This window comes from Accipiter gentilis, chromosome 21 (assembly GCF_929443795.1).
Source record: "Accipiter gentilis chromosome 21, bAccGen1.1, whole genome shotgun sequence".
Classification (NCBI taxonomy): domain Eukaryota; kingdom Metazoa; phylum Chordata; class Aves; order Accipitriformes; family Accipitridae; genus Astur; species Astur gentilis.
This window is the reverse complement of record NC_064900.1, coordinates 10,541,084-10,568,895: the sequence shown is the minus strand read 5'-3', so window position 1 is coordinate 10,568,895 and position 27,812 is coordinate 10,541,084. Positions and strand designations below refer to the sequence as shown.

The following is a 27,812-nucleotide window of genomic DNA, read 5'->3' as shown; positions in this document are numbered from 1 at the left end:
CACCTGATAAGTCATGCCTGGTAGAATCATTATATAGTTTTGATGCATTTTTCTAGTGTGTTTGTGAAATTTCTCCATGTAGAAAACTTGTCTAGCAATTGTATGCTTACTTTTCATGAAGGGTGTGTTGTTTCTTACCAGCTCAAATTCTAACCCTATTGAACTGGATAGAAATTCCTACGCGTTCACTGGGTTCACTAATTTTCTGTATGGAAACTGCTGTTGATGTTAAAATACGAAGATTTGGAACAGGATGTTCACAAGGGAATTCAATACAACTTGTGCTTTTGGGAAGCTGTTTGGTTTTGTCACTTTCAGTGGACACATTTTCTCTAGTAGTTTCATTTGAGCAAAAATCTGATGTTAGTGATGTGAGAGAGTTCAGTTAAATAAAGTAGATAAAAAAGTTCCACAATTTAAAATAGGTTCTTCTCAGTTTTTCTACCAAGCTGTCTCAACAAATGCTGGATAGCAGAAGAATAAACAACTAACAATTCTTCACAAGGTTGCTTTCGCCCTGCGGGTAATCTTAGAGTATATAGTATTGTTCCTTAATATTTGGGTTATGTTGGTTTTTTTTAAATACTAGGTTCAACTGTAAACAAAATATACAACTTTGTAAGTATAGGCAAAGGAGAAATTCTTTCCTGCAAACTCTCATGGTTTTTTTATTTGACTACATATTACCACCTTCCCTGTAAAAACAGTGGGAGTGCTGGAAATTCAAGTGGACTTCATGAAGTTTGACATTTCTTCCTTTTTAGGCTAGGAGCTGGTCTGTCTCGATTTAGAGCAAAATTTAATTCCATATAAATCCTAGAATATCTCAACCTTTATCAAAACCTGATGTTTTCCCTCTGGTTTTGATATTCTCATGCATAACATCTGATTACTTTAGATAAAAACTACAGATGTAATTGTATTTATAGTTCTGTATATTTGTGTCATAGTTACATTCTGAGATAATGCAGTGTTTTCAACAGCTGGTGAAATGGCTTTGTGCTTTTGAGAGTGAATATTCAGGTTTTTATACTGTAAAATTTCTGGTACGTTTTTATAAGAAAAAAGCGCATGCCAAACGGTTTCTTGCCTTCTATTTAAAAACACAAGCCGTTCTTCCCTTACTCTTTTTTTCTTGCTTTCTGTTGCTGGCATTCACAACTGAAATATTTTCTTCAACCGAAACGATCATTACAGAAGTTTGGGTTGAATCGCCACTAACTTTTTTTATAGGTTAGCTCAGATATCTTTAGGCTTCCTCTTTAACTGATCAGGCGCTTGGGCATTTGCTGAGGTTCGCTCTTGTCTGCGAGTGTCTTCCTGAGTTAGAACCCTGGCTACCAATTCTCCTTAGACGCCATTTCCATTCTACAGCTGATGGCCATTTTTGTGCTGGTGGATAAAATGGGCTAACGCTCCCCATGTGATCCTCAGGAGTGATGGTGTGGTATGGCCAGTATGTCTGGAAGAAGGTGCCTTTCTCTCAAGGCAGGGAGGCCCGATCCATACGGCCTACCAGTGCAGCTGGTACCTGGGTGTGGGGTGGCAGAACGCGCCCGGGCCAGGCTGGGCCCAGGCCGGGGCACCTGCGCACGGGGAGGCGGTTGGGCCTGCAGGTAGGAACGCTCCTGCCCTGGGCCCGTTTTGTTTCCTAATACCTGTAGCCGGCGTGGTCGGGGCTGCTGAGCGCTTGTTAAAAATGTGTCTTTGCCTTCTTTACTCCTTCCTAAAAATCGAGGAAGCAAACGCTAGCCGTGGATCCGCTATACGATGTGGCAGAGCCTGTTCAAATGGTTCATTTTAACACCCTGTTTAAAACAAATTCAGTCACCCTGTTGTGACATATTGCAGCGCAGAGGCTCGTTAACCCCTCAGTTAAGTTACTGACGTACTAGTAATCTTCTGTGAAGGAAGGAGCCAAGGCCGTTTGTGCTGACTTCAGGAGTTGGGGGGGGGGGGTGTTCTCCCCACGTGTGGATCACTCCTTGTAGGTGGCGGCCATGGTGGAACTGCTCCCCGATCCTGCTTTTTCTTTGAGGTGCTTTGGTAGCACAGAGCGCGAGAAAGCCTTCCCTTGCACTGTAAGTCATTTCATTCCTGAGGGGGCAAAATGCGTAGTCTGATGCTAGGTATGTAAATGTATTACTGGTGTCTGATTGTAGCACGTCATGCACCTAAGAAGTCTTAATTGCAACTGAGCACATGAAAGAGAAATGTGGAGCTGGGGACAACACTCAAAGAAAACGTTTGGGCCCTAGAGTCTGAACAAACACATGTCCAGTTCAGGGGTTTTTTTTAACACTGTTGGAGAGGAAGTGGCCTACTGTTGTCATCTAGAGCCTCTTCAGCTAACTGTCAATTACATATATATATATATATATATGCAGACAGTATATACACACATACAAACAGCCCCTCAATACCCTCTGATACCAAAAGGCATGCAGGAAAGAACTAGTTTATTGGTTATATAGATAGCTGATACTTACCTCACTCCTACTCGTAGCTGAAAAATATGTTTCCAGTCAACTGAATAAATGTTAAAATGAATGCAAGTAATCTAAAGAAAATACTGAAGGGCAAAGGTGAATGTGGTAGGCTAGGAAGATCACATAAAGTTAGAAGAAAATGTTATTTTTATATAAAGTGCTAATGTGACATTTACCACACAGAAACAGCATGCTGTTTTATGACATGGGTTGTGGGTAAATCCCACCATATATTGCATATATTCTTGGTATTATGATTTGCATTAATTTGGTAATAAAAAGATCACCTCCTCCTACGTAATGAAGGATAACTAGCATCAGAGTCTTTTGTTCTCTGTTGAAGAGATTTTTTGCCAAGCTGCACAGTCTCCAGAGGGCGAAAGATGGTGCAGAAGGGTCAGTAAGTGCCCCCAAGGGTATCCTAGAGCAAACACACTGGTTCTGATGGAGTTTCAGGAATCCGTATCTTTCCCATCACCATGAGCTGAAACTTTTTCAGACATGGAGAGAACTAATCCCAGGACACTTGTATGAACAGTGGAGGATTGGGTAAGAAATTCTTAATTTGAGAAAATGAAATACTTTGTGGTCAGAAGGGCTGCCACAGAGACTGATTAAATCCCTAGACTGTTCTCTAGCTGCCCTTTCTGGAGGACCTTGCGATAATCCACTGCATCTCTGCTGTTGACTTTTGTTGTCTGTTCAGTATTACACCTGAGCAAGCCATCTGTATAGAGACATCCACCTAGAATCAAAAGCTTACGTGTTTTTGGCTTTCCTGTTACTATCTTTAGAGGGACCTTGTTACTCTCTCAGTTGATTATAATGGAAGCTAATAATTATAAAAGTCAGTAGTTAAGGATTAGTAATTAGGATAAGAATTTATTACTTGCTGTCAGAAGACAGTAAACTGTGGAGTGATACTTGTGAACTCTTTAATTCCCGCTGTGTAAGAGAGACATTGGGCAGGATTTCAGTAGATAGTGCTAGGTGCTGCAGGCTGTAGCCGTTCATGAAAAGGGGGTTTCTGGTTTTTGTTTTAATCTACATATATGTCTTTGATGTTGAGAAAGATGGTAGGGGGTGCTAATGAAACTGATGGAAAGATGATGTGAGATAGTTGCTTCACATAAAGCTCTGGTAGAGGCAGGGTACCTGCAAAGAAGTTCTAAGTCAGACAAAATGAGCATTATAACCCTTGCCTGAGGTTGATTCATAATTCATCTCTGTAAGATTGGAGATCTCTGTTTGGAGTAGGAATTTGTAATAGAATAACTAATGCAAATTAACTCACAGATGCAAGGCACACACTCTTTTAGCATTGAAGATTAAGCCTTTGTCCCTAAACGCTTAACCTGTCAGATTTACAGCTCTTGTGGCTCCCCTTAAAATAGTACGTGTCCCTTTGATTTCTGCATCTGGGAGTAAGTCCTTGCAGTCTAATAAATGTTGACTGATTGCATTTTTACTAATGCTTCAATGACATATATTGATGTTTGTAAGCTGTTATTACAGCAAGTTGTACAGTGGTTTATCTTCTGTGCCTTTCCATTATTTCAGGATTTTCCTGAATTTGTAGGTTGAAAGGGTCTTTTTGGTTAATATATGGTGTCAACTATATAACTCATGTTCCATAAATTTTTATAAAGGTCCCTTTTCAGTGTTTTCCTTACAAATATTTTACCTGAAATTTTTGCAAGTCTTCAATTTTTGAGCAAAAGTCATTAAGTTGGTTTTGTTATAACAGAGAAAGTTGGTGAGGAAGCAGAGGAAAATTTCTTTTTTATTCTAAGTGGAAATATTTGCAGTTCTGTAGATTTGCGGCATAGTATTCATCAGAAGTACAGTGTCTAACAAGACTGTTATAAAATAATGCGCTCTGATTATAATTCTTGAAACAAAGCATAAATGTCTGTATTTTTCTTAATTTTTTAAATCAAGAGAAGTATTTCAATGACACCTCTAATACCTAGGGAGAACCATAATTTTAGATCAAACGAATTTAGGAGGGATTATGTGCATTTTTTTGTTGTTGGTTTTTTAGTTGCAGGTTCTTAATGGGCCTTGCTTCATGAGTTTTCAAAAATAAGCACATAACAAGCTAGGTGGAATTTAGGCCATCTGAATATAGCACCAGATTTACAGTACGATGAACTTTGTTTTCAGCCAAGACTTGGTTACAGCAGAATCCATTGAGCTCTATGAATCGACTGTGAAATTACTTCAGTACAGCTTGAAAGCAGGCTTAAGTTTCCCGTGTACGAATGGGATGGATGTTTTTATTGAATGCTTCCAGGATCCCCCCCTCCAGCTCCTCCCCCCCCCAGCCTTGATGATAAAAATAACCATTGTAAGTATTTAAATACCCATTGTAGAGGGTTGGCTGTGGGCTGCATGAGGAAGAAATAGTGGTATGTGGTCATGGCATTAAACATGTTGGCCCTGAGTCACAGGGAAGCTGCACCTGTGCACTTGCAGCTGTACAAAGTTGGAACTGGTGATGTTTTGCACTTGTTGGTGCTTAATTTGCACAGGTGCAAGTGTGCAAAGCTAGAACCTCACATGACATACTTAAGTCCCCAGCCTGCAGCAAGATGTCTGTGACCTCCCAGCACCTGCTCAGAGGGTCATACCTGTTTCAGAGAGAGCCTCTGCAAAGTTGATGTTCTCTGTTTTGACTGATTAAACTTTGTAGTTGGGGACTCAATTTTCTTCTGCAGGAAAAGCGATCCCTGTCTTGAACACATTCCTATTGCTTCATCTCTGTTCAAAATTACCATCAAGTGAGCTGAGAGTTTAGATTAGTTATGATTTATTTAGCATTGCTCTTTCTTCCAAAAGGAGCTGTGTTGTCCCAGTGGCATTTTGCTTAAATGTGCTATTAAAAACATTTACATGATGCCAGAGTAGACTGTTCAGAACTAAATACTTTGAAAACACTTCCTTATTTCCACAGTTGTGATTCTTTGAGTAAATATTGCAAATTGAAATTGCAGCTTAGCACAGTCTCAATTTAAAATTATTTACATTGTTCCTAACATATACTAAGGGCTTGCTTTTGGAAATAAATAGCTTTCATATTCTCCAAGACAGTTATGTACAGCTAGTGTGAGATGTTGATGGATTGCTTGGTGTTGGTGCATTGTTGCTGTTATTACTGGTCTCCTTGCAGCCAAACTGTAGAAAGACCGAGAAATGGAAAAATCAAATTTAGAGTTATTCCTCACATACTTTTGTACATTTTGACTGAAACTAATTTTTCAAGTATACTGAGGTCTTAGCTATTGAAATCAAAACTTATTCTGCCTTGTTAGTCATGTATCTTCTGTTACTAGCAAGTGAGCCTGTTGTAAATCATATGTGCAATTAAGGTGACTAAACTTGGAGGAAAATTTGAACTATAAAGTTCTGAAGGAAGAATCAGAAAAGTATATTTTCCACTTCTCGTTTCTACCTTTTTATCCTTCTCTCATTTTTCAGCTTTCAGAGGGTTTTATGGTATCCTTCTTTAGTCCCCATGTTTTTTTAAAAAAAATCTTTAATGTCCTTCTCAATTTCTTCTTCTGTCATTTTTCTCACAGCACCTTCTCTAGATCTCTTTACCTTTTAGCTAACATCACTCCTGGCAAAAGAAAAGTTTCTTTTGGCTGGCTAATCTTCTAATATTCTGGACTTAAGTAGTGAGTCACTATGACATACCAGCCAGGCCTTTTAATCCTCAGGCTCTTTGGAGAAGTATTTGGGAATTTTATATGTTCAGGGCATTAGCATGAAGTATGGTTCTTTCCCTTCCCAAATGTTTGCTGCGATCTGGTGGGATTTAGACTGATACGAGAGCATGTGAGTGCAGCACACTGGATGTTTCATGTTTTGTTTCAGTCTTTTCAATGGTTGAACATTTTGTAAGAGAACGTATATAGAGTATATCAGATGCTATTTTATCTTCCGTGCTAAAGAGGGGGCTCTCCCTTGTGGAGCTGTGGAATGTGGCTTGGTGGGTGGGAAGCAAGAAGCCCCTGGAAAACTATTTGGCCTTTGCCTCCTCTGTTCCCCCTTTCCTGTCTGTCTGTCACCTTCTTTCCTCTCTCTTCTTTGGGAGCCAGATGAAAAATTTACTTTCAGCCATTAGGGAATAGGAGGAGTGAAGAAGTACTGTGGGACTTTGGGTGGAAACTGGTCACAGGGCCTTGTTTTTTTCTGGGAAGCTGGCCAGGGACAGGGCAGGCTGTGCAGGGTCTTGGGGCACAAAAACTCTCTAGAACGCTGTCTTTTTGCTGATACAGATGGAGATGATGTTAAAGTTGGCTGCACAAGCTTCTTTAGTTTTTAACTGTTGTAGACAGCTGTAGTTAGCTCTTATTTTGATAATGGGTTTTTTTTCAGTCTTTTTAGCAGATAGAGGCTTTAATTTGTTTGACTATAAGATCAAACGATAGCTATTGATCACAAGTATCTGTTATAGTAACTCAGATATGACTTAGGACAGCAGTAGTATTTCTGTCAGCCAGTTCGTGTCAGATACCACTTATGTAGGATGAAAACTGCTAGTACGAGTGAAAGTGGTTTCCAACACCAAATATGCCACACCGAGTGGAGCTCTTTGTCATGGGTATTTTGAACTGTGCCAAACCTCAGCAGGCCATCTGCCATGGTAGCTGGTGCTCTGAGCTTCCCAGAGATGGAAGGAATGCACTTTCATTTTTTTAAATTCTGTTTCCCTTCACTTCAGATCTAAACAGTCTTCCTATTATTCATAGCATAAAAGGGCAATTAAATGCACGGTACACTTTGGGAATTAATGCGCCTTTCCTATCCCAAGATGACTATCTGAAAACTAGAAGTGGGAATATGTTTTTTGACTGAATATTTTAGCCTGCTGGTTCTTTATAAAATACATGCTTTTTTAAATTCAGCTACAGCATTCAAGTAATTAGAGAAATTGAAATGTTGGGTCCACAAACTAAACCAAAGATAGACAATTTCACTTAATCTTAATAGAAGTATTTTCAGGTGGCGAGAATTTGCCAGAATATGTAGTGCAGTGATTGTAAGATGATTCCTGAAAAAAGAGTGGTTAGAAATTTACAGCTGGATTTCTTAGTATCCAGAGATTTTTGTTTGTTTGTTTTGACTTAAGATGTGAATTCTGTGTCCACTGTTTTCTCTGCTCTTGCTAGTTTTGGTAGCAAGAGCTGCAATGCTTCGTTTTTTGACACAAAAATACTATTGTTTTTAGTTTTATGTTCCTGTTTCAAAGCAATTTGTTTTCAGATCCTGGTTGATTGTTCCAGGAATCCATAATCACAGAAAGTGTTTACTTTTGCAAGTAGCAAAGTAAACTGCATTGCTAGGCAAAACTGCAGAAGTGTTTAGTCTAGGGGGGAATAGAAATTGGGTGTGACTCTTAGAACCTGCATGCCTTAAAAAAATATTTTCACTGGGAGGAATTTTAGTCTATTTTATTTGCAGTTGTGATTGTATTCATGTGTATTGTTTTAATAGCATGCATGTGATAAGATTTAGCAGCGAGTAAAACATACAGATTTTCATGTTGCAACTCAGAATTTTGATGTTGCCACTCCAGCTGTGGTATAAGTAACCTTTTCTCCCCCTCTTTGGACTCTTGCTCTTTATAAGCCTCTTGATCTAATTTTAGGAAGACTATCTTACTTGGCTCTTATTATTAAAGTTGATTATCTTGGAAGACATCTGTGATACAAGTTCGCCATCAGCTTTCTTAACACTGCTCACTTCTCCAATGTTGGCAAGTACCCTTCTGGGTTCTTGTTGCATCTATCATTTTAAAGCACAGCATAGTGCTCTGCTCCTGAATGACCCTGGTACTTCTCTGGATCTTTGCCTAATGCAGTGTTGCAGCATTGCCTGCCCTTTCTTACTGTCAAGAGTTTGCCAGGCCACCCTCTTGGTGGAACACACAACCATGCTTGTGGTACAGTCTGCGTTTTGGGCAACTTCAACTTTTCAATCCCAGTTATGGGGGTGAAAAAGAATGGTTGTCAAGTTGTAGGATGCTTCCATTTGCCAAGGCATCCAAAGTTAATTTATAAGTTAAAAGGTATTAAAGGTTTTGTGCAATCAAATTGTAAGAGGAGTGAGGTAAGTGAACTTAAGACCACAGGTACCATGTTTTTAAGGACCATATCTTAAGACAGGCCCTAATCTCACCAAGTATGGTCGTTGTTTTCCATGGTGAGCGTAAGCAGATATCTAAGGAAGAATGAATGGGGCAAACATGCATAATATAATACATTCCCCTAGTACTCTCCCAGCCTTTGTCCATTTTTAGCTCAGTGGTTTCCTGAGCCTGTTGTGCTTTGTTACTCTAGTAAGCTGCAGTGAAGCCGCTCTTCCTGGTGTTTTTCCAGTCTCCCCTCAAGCCTCCACAGTATCCTTAGGCAACAACTACTGTGTATCAGGGATTTTTTGAGCTTGCTTCCCGTCAGCTTCATTTAATGTTCTAGTTAGTGTCAGTCTCCATCCATCTTCCTTATGCCACTCACAATTTGTACATCCCTGTCAGATTTCCTCTGTGGTTACTCATCCAAGGTGAAGAGTCCTAGCAGACTCAGTTCCTCCTCAGTTTGAAGCCGTTTCTTACCTTTGATAATCCTTGTTGTCTTTTGATATCTCTCTTACGTATCTGGTTCTTATGTATCTGTTCTTATAGATCTGGTTTGATAAGAGGTGACTGTGATTCTATACGGTGGCATAATTATGTTTTCTGTTTTGTTCTCTGTTCCTTTGCTAGTAATTCATAATATTTGATTTGTGTTTTTACTGCTAATGAGCACTGAGCCAATACTGTCATGGAATTACCTATCATAATCAAAGTCTTGCATCTGAGTGGCAGTGATGAGCTCAGAGACTGCCCTTTTGTACATCAGGTCAGTATTATTTTTTTGGATACATCATTTTGCCTTCACGTATGTTGAACTTCATCTGCTGTTTTTGTTGTTCAGTCACTCTGCAGCTACTTGCAGTTATGTCAGCCTTACAGCCTTTGAATAGCTTTATGTAATCAGCAAACTTTGTCAACTTGCTGCTTTCCTGTGAATGTGCTGAACAGAGCAGATCACTGCATAACTCAGCTGGTACTTCCCCCCATTTTGAGCACAAACCGTTAATGCCTATGCTCTGCTTCCAGTTTTTTTAGCATAATTATTTATTCATGCCAGACCACCCATCTTAGGCCATGGCTATGTAGCCTTTAAAATGTTTGATTGCCTCCTATATTGAGGTGTCCACATATGAAAATACTACCACTGGTTGAAAGCAGCGGGGGATGACCCATGTTCATAAATGTAGTAATTGAAATACGATAAGCTTATTAATGTTGAAAAGGGAAAAAAAATCTAGTAACCAGGTCAGGGTATAAATTTTTCATTGGTTACTGTACTTTAGACCAAAGATGAAAAATACTTTTTCACAAAGAACTTTTCAATCTTGTTCATTTTGTTTTATTCCTTTGCTTTTTATGGGAGATGAGGAGTGAAGAAGCAAAATGCTTTATTTTGATTTGTACAGACAGCTTCTGTTCTGAAATTTGACATCGGTACTTCCTGAAGGTAAAGATTCTGCCTCAGTTCTCATGAAAAATACAGCTGTCTGTCCCTGCATTTTTTAGCGCCTGCCTTTAGTCAATCCAAATTACTGATGAAACTGTTTCAGCTGGTTCTATTTTTTCTATTTAGTATGAAATCATACACTGTTTTATAAAGAGACAATGTATTAGACTTTTCCCAAGGTCTGTGCTGTATTCCCAACTGGTGCCAGATTGTTCCTAATTGTCCTGATAGATACCTACTGACCTGATCCTCATGGCCTGTAAGTAGGTATAGCATCATGAAACTATTTCAAGTAACAATTTGGAACCAAGTATTTGATTTTTCTTTCCTTGCTATTCTGTACAGATAAAGTTTCTAACACAACCTTGCAGCAATATATCTAGTTTTAAATGGTTTAGAGGTACTCCTATATGAGAGGACAGGAGGCTCATTGCTTCAGGGTATATATGAAAGCGATAGGGTAGATTTGTGTTGTTTACTGATTTTGGCCAGAGATGGTAACTTTCTTCTTTGAATGAAAGTCGCTTCACATTCTCTCAGTAAATAAAACACAGCGATTAGTCTAAGACCCACGTACAGTTTCAGTACTACATATGTCTTATTTTGTATATTTCTGTGCCATATGGATTTGTGTGACACTGCTTAGCTATGCGACACAGATTTTTAACTGAATGTTGCAAACAAGCTGTATCTCAGCACTAGAGTAATGTTAAATCATTTTCAGTGAATGATTTCAGGTGGATTTGATTAAAGTGCATCTGAGGAAATGGGAATTTTTATTATATGTTTGATAGGAATTCAATAACTTTAGCTCTAGGAATTACTTGAGATGTGGTTTCAAGGCTGATTATTGTATTTCGGTGGGGTTATTTAGCTCTCACTTGGACATTCATTTTGGTAAATACCATGTATTTTAGACCATGTGAAAAACAACCCTTAGAATGGTTTAATGACAATTCTTAGAATGCTTTAACAAGAGTGGCTGCCTGCATGGAATCTTATTTCAGGGCTTCAGGTAAAAATTCTTATTTTTAACATGTTTGAAGGTCTGTGAAAAAATATATTTGTGAAGATGTAGGGTTGGAGAGTTCCTCTACTCATTTAGGGATGATACTTTTAACAGGAGATATGTGGGTTGAAGAGGATTAGTCTTTGTAAAACGAACTCTGCTTTTGATGAGAGGCTCCTACCACTGCCACAGAACAAATACATGGACATAATGATGTACAAGAGGCTCAAAAAGTAAAATCCAAGGACTTTGAAAAAAGTTGAGTTCTAGGGCAAAATGTGCAGCTGAGTATTGTCTCTTGATCAAGTCTCAGAAGCAGCTCAGCCAGGAAAATTCTCTTTTGGCTAGTCTTTTAGGAATGTTGGAACAGCTTGTTGACTTGGAATCTTGTTGACTTGCACTCAGTGGAAATCATGTGTGACACAGCAGGTAATAAGCACCTTTGCAGGTTATGGCACAGTTTAAAATAATCTAAAAAAATACGGCAGTTTTGATACTTATATATACTCCTCATGCATGAAAGTGAATGCTAAGTTATTTTAAAACTTCTGTTCAGATGCCTTATCTGTATCAGAAGATCTGACTGGTAAAAATACTATTACACTTCTTACAACTCACAAAAAAAAAAAAAAAAAAAAAAAAAAAAAATACTTTACAATTGAAAATGTAAGATCTCAAAAGAATTTCCAGAAATAAGATTACATGTGTGGCCATGGTTGGTCTCCTTTTGTATTTGTACATTGTGATAGTCTCTAAATACAGTATCAAATATTCCGTGGAACTGTTGCCTGGGTAGGCCTGAATGCACAGAGTAGCTGTTGACTTAGCAAGCAACCATAAAATATATATGTTTGTTCCTGATGTTTAATGCATCTCCTTATAATTTATTTTTTTCATGCTGTTCAAATTCTTCTCTGAAAGTGCTGGTATTTTCTCATGGGCTTTCCTCTGCTGCTCTGCATTATTATACCTCTAAATTCAAGTTTCACTGAGTTCGATGTTGCCATCTATTTCCTTCCGTCTCCCTTCTCTAGCTTCTGTCTTCTTTGCCCTTGAATCAAACAGCTTGTCTTCCTTTCTGAGTTTGTTGTGGGCTTCACTGAGAGAAATGGAGAAGAATTTTCTTATCCTATCCTCCTTGGTGTTGAAAGCTCACTACTTTAGAGTTGGGTCCCACAGCTGCAAGCTAGCTCAGGCTGAGTTGTTGTCTGCAACTGTTTCATATGTAGTTTAGTCAACCATAGGAGCTGAGAAGTTTGATTTTCATTTTGGGTTCTCTTGGATAAGATTTCCCTCAGTTTCATCATTTGGCCAAATTTGTGTAAATTTTCACAAGAGTACTGGGAGGCACATATGATCCAAAGACCATTTCCTGTTAAATATCAAAATTGGATTTAGGTACTTAAGAACGATATATATGAAAAAGACATATATGTATTTTAGTTTACCAAAACTTTTTAATGTCAGCAAAAAGTATTACCAGTCCTGCTTTCAGAAATGGCTAGGCTGCGTTGCAGATTTTTTTCCACAGTCATGGAGTGTGATGAGAGCAGTGAGCTTGAAAAATTTTACTTTAACCATTTAAGAGTCAGAAAGATCAGTCTACACAAGAAACTACACTGTTGCAGAATTCAGTAGGTTTTGATTTTAAAATTAAGTACTTTATATTGCCCATCCCTGAGAACGCTCATTTCTATGTAGCCTCTTTTTAATTAATTTCACTTGGAAAACATAATAACAGCATGTTTTAAGGTGAGGTAATAGAGTCTGAATAGAAAATTCCAAAAGAACAAGCCTGCAGCACGTGTTCTGGAGTATTTCTCTGGAAAAAAAAAAAAACAGTAGCACACCACAACCTAAAAAACTGAAGAGTAATCAATTGTTTGCTGCTCACCTGGATACTAAGAGATTTACTCAGGGTGCTATATGGCACATGTGCTTTGTTGGTATTAGCACCTCAGAACCACTGAGTTTCCTGGTGCTGCATAACAGCAAACTAGATGAAGCACAGCACAGAACTAAACCACTTCTCTTTGCTCGTGCTAGATTGCTGTCAAGCAGATAAAGCATTTGGTCGCATCTGTACCTCCTTGTGCCATCCATGGCCTTTGGGCCGCTGCTGTTGGCTGTGGCAGGAATTGTGCCAAACTCAGCCTTGTATCCCTTCCAGAGTTACTCGAGTTGCTCCACATACAGAAGTGTCCCTTTCTGCATGCAGCTTTGCTTGGCCTGCCACGGATGTGCTTTATCCATGGCATGGATTATCTGCAAACCAAGTAATCCTCACAAGAATTATGAGGGTGATGATTACATGGGGAAATGTTTACACCTGTTGATGCCATCAGTTTTACTTCTAGTACACAGATAGTATGAATTATAGTAGTGACCTCACTTTGCAATGAAATTCAAGGTGTTTACTGTCCTAATCAGGTACTAAAAAATTACACCAACCACACCTCTGCCTTTAACAGACTGCTTATTTTGGCCAAGTGTTCTTTTGAATATACCTTCCACTTGAAGGTGGCTTTGGAAGATGGTGAAAGCGTGCTAATGCTAATTGCTTCTTCCTTGTTTCATATTCATTCACTCATGTTTTTTAAAAAGTTTTACATATTTATGTATTCAGTGACTTAATTCAGCTTTCAAAACCAGGATTTACCTGTGTTCCTGGGGATTTCTGTGACAACTTCAGTTTTATTTATAGGTGCAGATATTTGGCTTTATGCTTAAGTCAGTATTCAGTTAATAACGTTGAATCTTGGTAGACAAAGACACCTATGGGAGGAGGATGGAGTAAGCAGAGCAGTGCTAAATAACATCTTGATACTGATGAGTGGAACCATAGTGCAAAAGCAATTGACTGTTAAAAAGTAGCAAATAAAACTAAACAAACCGGTGTCCAGCTCTATTTTTTTAATCTCTACATATTAGATTATGTTAAATCATGTATTTTATAAGGATAATATAGTAGCTCAATTAAAATCAATAAATCTGTAGCTCTTAGTTTATGTTGCTACTTAAAATGTCATAGGATTGACTATCCTTTACAAACTATTTATACTTGTAAATACTTAGATCAGTTTTATTCAAATTTCTTTCCATGAGTAGCATTCTCTAGAGGGTTTTTTTTGTTACCTCTGTCCTTTTGCAAAAGTAAATAGAGATAATAACTGTTTATGGGGAAAATTATTAGATCTTTAGCTTGTCAACATACCTTCTTTCATTTTTGATAACTTGCATTCTGCTTTATGCAGACTGTATTTCTTTTGTTACTCTAATTCCTTCTAATGCTCTTTGTGTTTTCATTTCATTGATATATTTGTTACCTTGTATACCCAAACACTAGTGAGAAAAGACATTAAATCACTTTAAGAGTACCTTGAGACATTGATCTGTGCTGGATAACTGTTCTTTGGACAGAACTGGAAGTAGTGAAATTTTCAAAATGCGTGCTGTTAATCCCAGCTGGCAAGAGCTATTCATGACTGCTGCTGTATGGAGTGTTTGTTTAGCAAAAAAACAAATATAATCCTTGGATAGAATTTTGCTTAAGAGAGGTTGATAGGTGCAATGGCATCCCAGTTCATAAATGAAGGATCAGAGAGAGTAGCGAGTAGACAGACTCATCAGTTTGTAGAGAGTCTTAGATTTGGAGAAACCTTGGCAATCTTCCTTCCTTTGTATTTATATTCTGTATTCTTTACTAAGCTATTGTATATTATATTCATTCTTTATTTTTGCATAAATGAGCCAGCAAATACTTAGTATAGAAGCAACAACAGCTGATGAGTAGTTTTGAAAGATGGAATGAAATTTTGAATTCTTCCAAGCATTGCATCCTTCCATTTTGATACTCTTTAGGTTTTTAAAATACAAGAACAAAAGGAACCAGACTGCTGGTGGAAGTTGGTGTATCAATGTAAAATGATTTTTAAGCAAAGGAAAAGATGGAGGCAAGTTCAAGATGATATTGTGATCAACTTTTCTTTGTTTTCCCAAACATCCTTGGCCAAATCTTATCCAAAGTCTGCCATTTTTTCCTTTTGATATCCATTGTGAATAGCACAGTTCCAATAGACTTGCACAATACTCCTGTATCTGTCAGAAACAGGCTGATGGAGAGATGTTCAAGGAAGGGTACTGCTTTACTACTCATGATAAGCTTAACTCCTCCAGGATTCAAGGAAAAGTAGTAATTGCCTCCAGGTAGTTTCTTACAATTTTATACTTGTTTTTCATGTTTAGTATATGATTAATTTAATTATTGGCTGAACCTCGCCATGTTTAAGGCAGTCTTTTCTTTTTTTTCTCCTGGGTTTACAAATGAGGAATACTAAAGCACAGCAAAATTAAGTTACTTGTCCATGTTCCTTCCATGAGTCAGTGGTACAAGTAGGAAATGCTTATTCTTAGTCCCAGGAGTATTTCATCCCAACAATAGGCCCATATACTTTGGTCCCTGAACAATACCCAGCCCTTGTATAGCTTTTAAAAATAATTATTGCACAGATCCAGAGTTGAGCTGAATGCTGAATATGATGGTAGACTGTTTTTTTCTCTGCAGGCATGTTGACAGGAACCTTTGGTTTCCTTTACTTCCTCTGAAGTGTTAAGGAGAGCTCCATTGTTAAGACTGACTGTATTCTACACCTGTAGTTTTCTAAAACAGCAGCACTTTGGGTTTGGGGTTTTTGAGGGTGTTGTTTGTTTTGGATTTTATCTTCCTATGTTTACTGTCTGTGAAAGGGGAAGTTCTAGAAGAGGAAGGGGGATAAATGAGTTGGGATTATACTGGATTTTCAAGAGGGAACTGCTAGCAGCATATATAATTTTTAGTCGTGTTCTTGTGCCTTCTGGAAGTCCTCAGAAATACTTTTTTGTGATTTATCCTGAAATTAGTGCATTTCTGTCTGTGTCACTTGTCAGTAGTTAATGGTAGAAGTATAATCTGTCAAGGGCCTTTATGGGCAGCTATGATTTTCCTCATGGTGGCAAAATAAAAATGGGAAATAATTTGGAAAGTGCTTTTTTCACAGAACAGGAGCCTGGAGCACAAAACATAGCTACTGAACTCTGGGTCTCTGCTTCCCTCTTTTGTACCTGAATCACAGGACTCTATTCTGTCCCTTCGAATTAGTAACATGTATTTTGTAGGATCCCTGTGTTTTACTCAACTCTAGCATATGGATCAGAAATCTGTTTTGAATATAATTAATTATGTGAAATGAGTTCTGTACATATGCTTTGGATTTTGAAGCTTTAATAGTTGGGGGGGTGTGGATTTTTAAAAGTTAAACAATTCACCTTATGAAGACGTTTCAAACTTTGTTTTTATCTTTGTTCATAAGCAGTTATGATTTGCAGCTTTTCCAGCTAACAGCTCTCTTTGTACAATTAGTCTAGGAATTATAGAGGAATTATCTGTTAATTAGTAGTAGTCTGGTATACTCTTGTGTCGGAGCAATCTGGAAAACATTCTTGGCTCCCAAACAGATTTTATTCTAGCTCTAAAGACTGTTTTTCTGTGCCAGGGGATTGAGTTATATATTATAAGCTTGGAAAGTTGATGTATTGTTTATTACAGCAGGTTGTTGTTTAACAAAGTGTATCTATATGGATGCAGAAAGATTAAACACTTACTAGATACAAAGAAGAACGAAACCCAGCAGTAACCTAATTTTTGGAATGGCATAACTGCAAAAATATACAGTCTGACTTCTTTTCTACACTATGTTTTTTTTCTAGAAACATGTATAGTTGTAAAATAAAAACTGTTTTTCATGGGAGATAGTAATATACAAGCATGAAAGCAGAAGTGATATACGTATACAGTATCTAAGCAGGTTTGTGTATTTTCAAGTTGTTGTATGAGCTGTAAGTACATACCGCTAAAATGACTTTGTCTTTGTTATCATCTGTGAAGTCCACTAATTATGGAGGATCAGGGCACAGATGTATGCTTTGCTTTGCTTATTTTTGTATATGCTGATTTTGCCAAGTGTATTTGTTTGGAGCTCTCTGAGTTTGGAGCGCTCCGAGTATTTTATTCTGTTCATCCGCGTATGCAGGCAGTAAATGCAGGACACAGGTGTGTTCCTCCCACCTCATCAGTCAGGCCAGTGGCAGAAAGGAAGTGATACTCCCTAATTCCCTATCCAGTTCTGTTTGCTAGACCATATTGCTTTCCAAAAAGTAAAATTAGCTTTCATACAGTGATTAAAAGCTGACACAGCCAAAACTTATCTATGTTATTGCATGCTGGTCATGCTTCATTTTCCTGTTTAATAGATCCAGGAGGGTAGGTCTGCTTCAGACCTTCTACTACTGGCTGCCACTGCTCTGATTATGGCTGGGATGTTGTAAAGTTTCCATTATTGAGCCCCGTTTTCAAATCACATATGACTGTGTATTTGAAAAGTCCTTCAGTTACAAAATCTTGGCAGTATTCTCTAGCCTGACCCCCCCTCCCTGGAGTTGAAGAGAAAATTGATTCAGAATATAGTCATTCACTGAAAAGTGAACAAACTCACAGTTCTTGTTTTCAGGCTTTACTGTCGGTATTTTAGAAAACTTGCTGATGAGATATATGTATATATAAAAGACAGATTAATTTTGAAATCAAGATGATGTGTCTTTCTTCTGATTAACAAAAGATGTTTACTCATTCAATAGACCTTTACAAGTGTATACTAAATGAAAATGCAATTTTTAATTTTTTATATCCTAAGCATTCTGGGGTTGGTTGAAACCTTGTTGGTTCTTCAGTAGGTCATGTACAAGCATGTCCAGCAACAACAGAGTATGACTGAAAAACTGGTGCTTCAGAAGTCAAATTCTACAAGGGTCTTGAACTGTATGGCATCAGTTTGAGATGGCAAAAGAAAGTTAGCAAAAGCTAAGCATGCATCATAGGAAAAACATCAATAGGTCTTGAGTATGTTGCAAATAATATGGAAGAGATGTACACTATGCATTACATACAATACAGTTGATATAGCATCATTTAGTGTTAAAATATCCTTAAATCTTACCACAGTGGCTATTATATTGTGGAGAATGGTCATCTCAGTTCAGTTTGGTATAAAGAGGCAGTGTTGCTTGATTTTGACTTCTGAAAGGTAAGGTTTTTCTCATCAGCATGAAACCTATTCTCTCTACAGAAATAAAGGAGATGTTTGTGCTTCGTATCAAGCATAACATAGCTGAGGAAAAAAATCCCACCTCTAACCTGCTCCAGGTTGCCAGTGAAAGTATGTTATAATTTTAAACCCTGAAGGCTGCCTGCTGAGGCATTAAAACTATTATTTCTCTATAATTTGGATAGCATTTTTTTGAGGTGTAACTCCAATATGATCCTGTAAGTTACCTCTCCTCTGCTAGAATCTAGTGAGTCAAAGGGTCTCTCCAGAGCATGTATCTGCTCACCTCTTCTGTGCTACCAGACTGCCAGTACAATTGTCCCTCTGCCATTACAACAGTGTTCACTATGACCAGGAGAAGAAAAGCCTCTGTTATGGTCAGAGGTGCAGACTGAGTTGCTAAAGATTAGTTTCTTTACAGTCTTGTGGTAGGAATGAGACCTAAAATAGGTGGCTCAGATTGACCAGTTCTTTGTCTTCCATTAGGATTATACACCAAAGTGATGAAGCTCATGGTTTTAGTTGTTGTTTTCCAAATGAATAGGACTTTAATACCTTGTCTTACACTTGTGAATGGAAAATAAGATGGAAAATTCTTGACACTGCTCTGTCTTTACATGAGGGAGAAAAAGGAGTCATCCTAACTTAGAAAATGGAGCCACACAGACTGCTAAGTGGATAAAGAGGAATATGTGCTGCTTGAGATGCCCTGGCAAAGCCCTCCACAAGACAGCAGAAGTACACGTGCTAAAATGGACAGACATTGTCAGAAGAGTAAAATGCATGGGTAGGGAGATCACTGGCCCACCCTGATGACATCATCTTTGCACCTTCTGTAATTCTTGAAAACCATGTCTGAAATCATTGGGCTTTGTGTAACTCTGTCTCAATAAGTTACTGCAGTCTGGTATCACGTGAGCATATCTAAGCTAAAATGGTACAATATGTGCTTTATAGTTCCAAAGAAAAGATAGATAAGTGAAAAGTTAAGGCATGTTTTATTATGATGATTTGATACCAAAGAAGGACTTGAGGTGATCATCTGGTTCAGCAAGAATCAAAATTAAGAAGGAAACAAGGCTACCGTATATATAAATGATCAAGGATTTGTCATTTTCTGCTGCACATACATGCTGTGATGTATGTGCAGGCACCGATAAGGTTCTAGTTGGTTTCAAGTTTCAGCTTTGCAGTCAGAAAAAAAGAAGGTATCTTAGTTTGATATTAAAACATTTTTTCTTATTTATACAAATACAAACAAAAAATAATTTTGATTATTTTTTTAACCAACTTGTGTATTGATGCACTTAGTGACTGGTGCTGTTCAAAGAGGGAAGGAACAGGCTTTGTGATTTTGATACAGCCATTTGGATGCATGTCTATACTGTGCATTTGCTGTTGGTTCTGGTCACGTACTGTGCAGCTATGCTTAACAGGCAATGCCTGTGCATGGACGTGTGTGTGCAGACTCCCCTCTGGGCGAGGAAGTGCCCCAGATGGCACCTGTACATGACTTCATCCCTTAGTTCACTGCAGGGCTCAAGCTTCACGAATCCAACGAGCCTACTACATACATTTGTACCTGAAAAGAACCCGTGTGGTGCAGTACGTTGCTAATGTAGACAGATACGTGGTGTACCAGGCAAGGGAGAGCTCTGTTCAAACTTGCACCGAATCATGTTCCCATCTGTGCCAAGTACAGAAAGCTTCTTGCTTAATCTTGAGTCTAGGGCAGACTGTTGCTGTTGCTTGCTCTCTACAGCAGGCTTGAGTTCTGAGGAGTAAAATGATAAAGAACATGTGTGTGTTATTAAAGTACAAAGGAAATAGGAAGGGGGATAGCAAGGAACAAATCCAGAAAATAAGGAACAGTTGGGCATCATAATTGTAGACATCTGATTATACTGCAGGAATTAAAGGACTCTGAAAGAATTAGCCCTACAACCAATCTGAATATTGAGGGGAGGGAGAGTGTTTTCATCCGCGGTTTGTTTGTTTGTTTTAAATTACTTATGTTTTCAAAATAACTAGCTTTATCATAGTTTTCCTGGTAGCAAAACCTATAGTAAGATTTGCAACACAGCTTCCACAGGAATCTATTGTAAGTTGTTCACAAATTTAGTTTAAATAATTACTGCTTCAGTACTAAGTCGAGTGTTCTTTCAGGAAGACCCCAGGAAGTATGTTCAACTGTTCTTTTGAAATTTTGAGCATTCTGAAAGCTATTTTGTATGCATGTGTAAAAATCTATCTCAATCTTTTCATGTGGCTAGAGATTTAGGAATAAGTCTTAATTTATTTAAAATACTGTCTATAAGCAGTCATAAACTACATGATTGATAAGCATTTTATTATGTTTTTCATTAAATTGTTTGAGGCACTATTAAGTATTGCCTGAGACTGTGGAAGGTCTGGAATGGGCTTTTCACACAGGACACTTCTAACTCATTGAAATACTTAATTAAAATACATAAGAATACAAATTTGTCATCAGAAACTGCTCAGTCTCCTGGGTGGTCTCTATTTCATATACCAGGTGGGAAAATACCCTTTTTTTTACTGCAAGGATCATCTAAGGAATCTCCAGAAGGAAACTCTTATCATAAAGATTGCTTCACCCTTCTTCTCTTTCCTCTCCCCACCATCTCCCACAGATTTTTCCATACAAAATAATTATTTGTATTTAAGGATGCTATGTTCTTTGCACTACACTAAATGGGATTTCTGTGCCAAAAAAGAAATAATTTTTTATTAACTGATACAAGTCTGGAAGGCTTACGGAAGTGAACTGATAAGGAAGAAGCTTGATCTTTCTTTCTGACATGCCACTGAAAACTGAAAGCAAGTTTTAACTAAAGACAAGGCATTTAAAAACAGAATAGGAAGTAACTGCAGTAAGGGAAAGCTGGAAAGAATAAAAAAAAAAATTGTCATAGGAAAAAAGAGTAAACCTAGTCCTGTGCTGTGTTTATATTTCTAGAAATTTGGATTGAAATAGGTTTGATGTCACACATAAAACTATATTTTAAGTTGGTTGGTGTGGTGTTGTTTGGGTTTTTTTATCTAAATGTGTTAGTTCTCTAATTAGTATAAATTCCTGTTTCTCCAACGATTAAATGAAATAGAAATGCACAAGCTTCATCTTTATGGGGATCAGAAATTTAACTGGAATATGCAGTTGAGAACTCAAATCTGTTCTGTTGCTGAAAAAATGATTTTATATTCATTGGAGACTTATGAAAAATACATCTTCAGAAGTGCATGGAAACACAAATTACTGATTTGTATTTCCTTGATGTGTTTTCCGTTGAACGCTCAGTGTTTTTCTTGTGTCACACAGTGATTATTATACAAATATGCAGGATACCTAAGATACTGAAAGAGTGATTCAATTTATTCAGTTTTAAGGATTTGATGTAATTTTTTTTCCTCCCCCTATTATATCTGCAGGAGAAACCTGACAAAGCTGTCCCTCATCTTCAGCCACATGCTAGCAGAAATCAAGGCTATTTTTCCAAATGGCCAATTCCAGGGTGATAACTTTCGTATCACGAAAGCCGATGCTGCAGATTTCTGGAGAAAATTCTTTGGAGACAAGTAAGTACTAACATTTTGCAAAGTACTTAATTCTTTCTAATCATAAGCAGGAAAAAGAATGATATTTTCAAAAATCCAAATAATGGTTCTAAGTATGTGGGTGGGTATTTTAAAGGTAATTTCTTGTCCAAGTCTTTAAACTGACTGAAATTGCGAAATTGACTATTAACTCCCCCACTTCCCCCTCCCCCTCCCCAGTGTTGTAATTCATTCAAAGGATGAATAAAAATGTATGGGCAGTTCTGTCAAGGGCACTTAGACTCAATCATAAATTAGAGTGAAGATAGTACATTGTTTTTGTAATGTACATGGCAAATCATATCCTTTCATATTATGTATGTGTATATATATTCTACAAATGATAACCATAAAGTCTGAACTAGGAACTTGATATTGGTCTCATGGACAGTATGTTTCCTTCCCATTTTTAATTTTGTAACCACTACAATATTTAGTGGTTTTTAAGTAATTGGAATAATGTTTTTATCCCTTATTACTGAAACTTTTTTTCTACAACTGTACTACCTATAAAGTAGTCATAGGGGACTAATGTTTTCTTTTGTTCAAGTTCTGTTACAGAAAGAGATAGAATAACTAGAGATATATTGGAAGGTTTAATCAAAAGCAGGTTTCAGAGAGAAACTTATTATTCAAGAAAGGGTCATAAAATGAATGCTAAGTGTGACTTGTAGATACGTGATTAAATCCTTACAGCAAATGCTATATGGAAAGTGTGAAAGTAGGCAGGCATGGGTGTGGGTTATTTTGTTTGTTTCTGGGAAACAATTTCATTTGTGGTACAGATATAGGCTAATAGAAGATGCATAGCTTCATCACTTACTCATACGGAATGTTTATTAGCCTAACAGTGACATAAGAGGGAGGAGGCAAGAAATTTGTATATTGGACAATATAATGGAGCAGTCGTTATGGTCATCAAGTCTGATAACTTGCACAATGTAGGCCGTAGCAAGTCACAGAACAATTTCTGCAACAATCTGTTACATTTTCTGAGCAAGAGCAGCTCTTTGAGGCTTTCATTCTTTATTTAGAATACCAGCGTAGTAGGTTGGTGCTTTTGAAGATTAATTTTGTTCAGTGTGAATTTAGAACAGTTTCACTTTCTCTTTTTTTTTGCTAGTCAAAACATGCCTATGATAGCTTCCAGCTTTCTGGTTTCGTTATAACGTTATCTGGTAACTTCAGTCTTCTAGCAAATTTCTTTCCCATGTAGATAATGTTAGTGTGATCAAGTTGCTGTATCGATCTTTTTGTTAGAGGAAAGGAATCTGACCATGTTTTGTGTTAGCCATTTTAATGTCAAGATGATCTTCAAAATACCTACAAAAGTTTAGATAAAGTTATCTGAAGGATTAATTTACATGACATGTAGGGGAATCTGTCAGATGAGGCTTTTAAAAAATGTCAGTCAAAAAAAAGAAAAATGAGAGCTTTGAAAAAATTATTAATGATCATCTTTGTTCAGTGTTTCTATTTTCTCTTCCTCTCCTTACCTTTGCTTAGCAACTCTGAGAATTTAAGTCTTCTTGTGGTCTTTCTCTTCTCCTGTTGAGCTCTGTCCTTGAATGACCTTTACCAGCTGTCTTGATTGCAAATTGCATTTCTGTCATTGGGATTTACAGATCTCATCTTCTGCAAGCTGCTATTTCTTTCTGTCATTTAATATTAACCAGTTTTATCAGCTTCCCTATTCACTATTATGTTCCTCTTTGTATTTCTCTACTAACCTGTACTTTCTGTGTGAGATTCAAGTGCTTTTTCCTTAAAGTTTCCTTCAAATGGTCCTGCCAGTTTCCTTTTGGAGATGGCACGATAGATAGATAGATAGATACTTGAGGTGTCAGACAGTAGGATACTGTAACATATTAATAAGTTTTTATCAGAAAAAGGTTGGTAAGAAGAATTTTAACTGCATTGGTCCATCTGAACAACTTGGCTCTACCCTTGCCTTTCTCTTGTTCACGCTTGACTCTTCTCTTTCGTGACTCATCCCCTGGAGCGCTGCTTTCTAATTGTTTTCAGGGCCCCAGAGCTCTTGCCATGCCTTTTGTGCTTTGTTTTTTTCATGGATATGTAAATTTCTTCATAAAATGCGACTTTAAATATGAACTCCTCCCCCCCCCCCCCCCCCCCAATACTTTGATGGGGGGGTGCACATTGGTTTTGGTGGGGTTTTGTTGGTTTGTTGGTTAAAGTATCCATGCACCAAAAATGCCTAGGAATCAAGGCAGTTTTGGGATGTCAGGTTAATTACATATGGAACCTTGGTCGTCTAGTATAACCTGGAAGTCTCTTGAGTTCTGTCCTGCCAGGTGCTTTACTTTCAGACCAGGTAAATAACCACTGTTATTAGTGTTCTCAGCTCTTTTCTGATAAACTGAAGCTGGTTTAGTTACCAGCTGCTTCTAAGCAGTGAGCAGTTGATCTGTGCTTGGCAGCCTTGCCTTTATCTCAGATTTAGTTAATTGTGCTTAAGTAACTATAAAACATGTAACAGCGTGTATGTCGAATAAACAGATGAGAAAAACGTTTATTTGGCATTATGTTTAATCTCTTTGTTAAACAAAATGCCTGAAGCTTTTTAAACATTAATTGTTTTCTAATTCATTTAGAAATGTATGGCAGGTATGCCTGTTAGCAACATCTTTTACAGTGGGCCTGTTATGACAAATTAGTTTGCAAATATTCTAGTATCACTTCCCTACAGAGCCTACATAAAGTAAGGAGAGCCTACATAAAGATTTCGGGTGTTACAAACAACTGATAAAATCTGTTTCTAACATGACCACCTAAATATAGGCCCCTAGGACTATCTAGAACCTCCGGCTCTATTTAGGTATGCAGTGCAATGAAGGAGCACGGGGGTGAACTATATTGTATGTTCGCTGGCTGCACCTCTATTTTACAGGGCAACTCTGGACTCCTCACGTGCTTGCAAAAAGCAGCCCTTGCTTCGAGGTCACTAAGTAATGCTGCTCAAGAGTAGAGCATAAGTAATAAGTAAGTTGTACTGGATCTTGGCTTCTGATAGGTGAACTGTAGCGCAAGAAATAATTCTGATGCATTGTTTGATCTGACTGGAAAGAGGGAATTGGAACTATTTGAGGAATTAATGATTTTCTTTCAGCTTGATATTATCATAAAAATAATCTTCCTGTTTCTAAACATAATGAATGGGAAGCTTTTATGTAATCCATTTTCTGTCATTTTTTTGTTTTTTAATTTGAAATATTCTAAACGGAAAGAAGGAGGTCAGTAGCCATTTATGTTTTTAAGTCAACTTTTTGGTTTTCAGTTTTTGCAAATCTGACCCACACTTCCGTTTACAGGAAGCAAGATATTATAATTTGCTGAGGAACAAAATCCAAAAGATGCAATTTGCAAGAGTCCAGCTTGTAGTTTAAAAAAACCAACCAAACAAAACTGTGTCTGATTTCTTCCACTGGTCTTCTCCAGTGAATGGGGAACTTCTAATTTTGTTGGTTACGTTTGTCTGTCTGAACACTTGCTGCAAAAGTGACAGCTGTAACTAAGTTTATTCATCCTGTTATTAATAAGTATCATAGGATACAGTCATTCTTTTTGTGTTTAAAGCTAGTCAGGTGTATGCTCACATGACTTCAAACTCATTAACAAAACAAATGGCTAGACTAGCTGTTTCAAGTCTCTGATGAACACATATCTAGCTGCTCTTTGAATTTCTGTGGAAAACACAGTAGAACTCAGCAAGCAATTTGAATGGTTCCATCAGAGCAATGTGCTGAGGTAACTTCACACATTATTGGCCTTCAAATGCCTCCTCAGCTTTTGCATTTCTGGTACACCTCTAAAAAACATTTAGGTAACATCAGTAGCTAGAGAAGCTTAGATGCAAAAGAATGCTACGGTGCTTGTGAGAGGAGCAGATACGTCGATAACGGAAATCATCAGCCCTCACATAGGCAGAGAGTGCAAGAGGAGTAAATAGAGCCTTTACAGTTGTGAGGTTTTCCAGTATTGCATGTTTTAGAGGAGAAGGGGAAACCTTGGAAGTGATATGATGTTTGGAATGTATCTGGAGAGACTAATGTGGGGTTTAAGAATGTATAGGGAAGATTGATAAATCAAGGTGGGAGATAATGAGATTTTGATTTCCTGGATGGAAGTAGAATGTGGACAATAGCAGTATGACTAAGGAAGAAATGGAGGAATTGATTTTTCTGCAAGGGCAAAGCAGAATATGTATCCAAATTAGAGGGTAGGTGAGGAGGATAGCAGTGTCAAATAGTAGGCCTGGGATGGTTTCGGTGTATTGACTTTGTCAAGGAAGCTGACGGAGAAAAGCTATCAGGGAGATGAGGGAATAGAGAGAATTTGGGATTTGCTTTGTGAAAACAAAAATTGTGAATGAGTGAGAACATCCCAAAGGCTGAATGACTGAAGTAGGCTGAGAATGGAGCTCTTTGGCATATTCACAGGCTATGAGGAAGAAGAGAGCCTCTTAAAGAAAACAAAGGAGCTAGCTGAAAAAGAACAAAGGAATAAGTTGACACAAGCTTTACACCATGGTCAAGGTCAAGATTTTAGATTAAGATCTATACCAAGAAAAAGCTTGATAGTGTCAAAAGCAGGAAAGCAGTGAAATTGGGAATGTGTGATTTTTTTTATTTTTTTTTTTTAATTTGTACTGATTACTAGAATACAATTATTGGAGCAAGTGGTTTGAGTGGCGTGAATCTTCACCTGTGGTTTACCATTATAGTTGCGCTGAAGCAAATGGTAGTTAAATGTACAGCTAAACAGTAATGTTAAATGGAACTGTGAAATTGTAAGGCATGTAATCAGCAGTTACATTTATTTACAGATACTTTAGTAACCCCCAGTGGGTTGTAAATATGCATATAAAACATAATCTGATATCTTCTTCATTATCCACATTTTATCACTGTATAGTGCTTGATGTTAATTTCCCCGGCTCCTCGCTCATTTTAATAGCACCTTACATCTTTTACTAGTTTTCTGTTCTGAGCAAAAATGTGCAAAATACCACTGGGAGCGATCCTGAACTGCAAAGGAGAGTGGGCGAGATGACCTAACAGATTTTTCCAGCCTGTGAATTTGAAAGCTACAGTGAAGTCATGCAGGGCTTTGTAACTATTGAAATTTGTGATTTGTGGCTGTCTTTGTGTCGCAGAATGAATCAGCAGTGAAATGTCAATGTTTTTAGGTTTTCAATTCTTCATAGTTCTGCCATTTATTTTAACTTATAAGGTTTTACTCTTCATTGTGAAACCTTAAAAAATTGAAAGCATTTCTGTTACTGTTGTCAGATAAATTGATTTTCCCCCCACCTTTTAGTTTCTGAGGAAATAGAAATTCTTTCACTGTTAGGGTCAAACACATTACTGTTTTAATGCTCTGATATTTTTTTTTCCCAGCTGAGGCCTGAAATTATGTATTTTTTACGGGAATTTAGGAAAAAAATGTGCCTATTGATTTCTCAGTGGCAGTTAAACGGCATATTTCAGATTGATATTCTGAATTTTGAGTAGTTGTGGATCTGCTATGGTCAGTGCTTTTTGGCTCAGGATAGTACAGACAATAGCCTCTGTGGCTTGGGTTCAGAGAAAAAGCAGTAAAAACCAGGCAGACCACAATGCACAACAGAACTTGAAAACATTTAGCTGTCCGAAAGTGAGACCTCAGAGGAGCTAGGTTTTAACACCTTGTCAATTCCCTTAATTCCTGTTCTTGCTGCTAATAGTGCCCAAGAGCCCTACTGTTGCCTGAACACTGTAAAAATATGGACTGAAGAGGTTGTCCTAGCCCAGAGAGCTTCAAATCAGAGCATGAACTGAAGTGCAAAGGGGAGCCAAAGATAGATGAAAGAGGAAGAGCCAGTGATCCGAGTGCCCTTGCCTGCATCACCATCAAGACAGGTGTTTTGGCAACAGGAACTTATAAAGAGAAGGAAGTAAACGGGGAACGGGGC

General features: G+C 37.7%; 1 protein-coding gene across 2 annotated transcripts in view; it reads left to right on the top strand.

The window, feature by feature from the left end:
- Positions 1-27,812, top strand: part of CBLB (Cbl proto-oncogene B) — a 139,243-nt gene that overhangs the window by 47,987 nt on the left and 63,444 nt on the right. For both annotated transcript variants that reach the window (XM_049824745.1, XM_049824746.1), the window contains exon 4: positions 21,674-21,820. In XM_049824745.1, the coding sequence (XP_049680702.1) occupies positions 21,674-21,820 (147 nt within the window). The remainder of the gene's footprint in view (positions 1-21,673; positions 21,821-27,812) is intronic.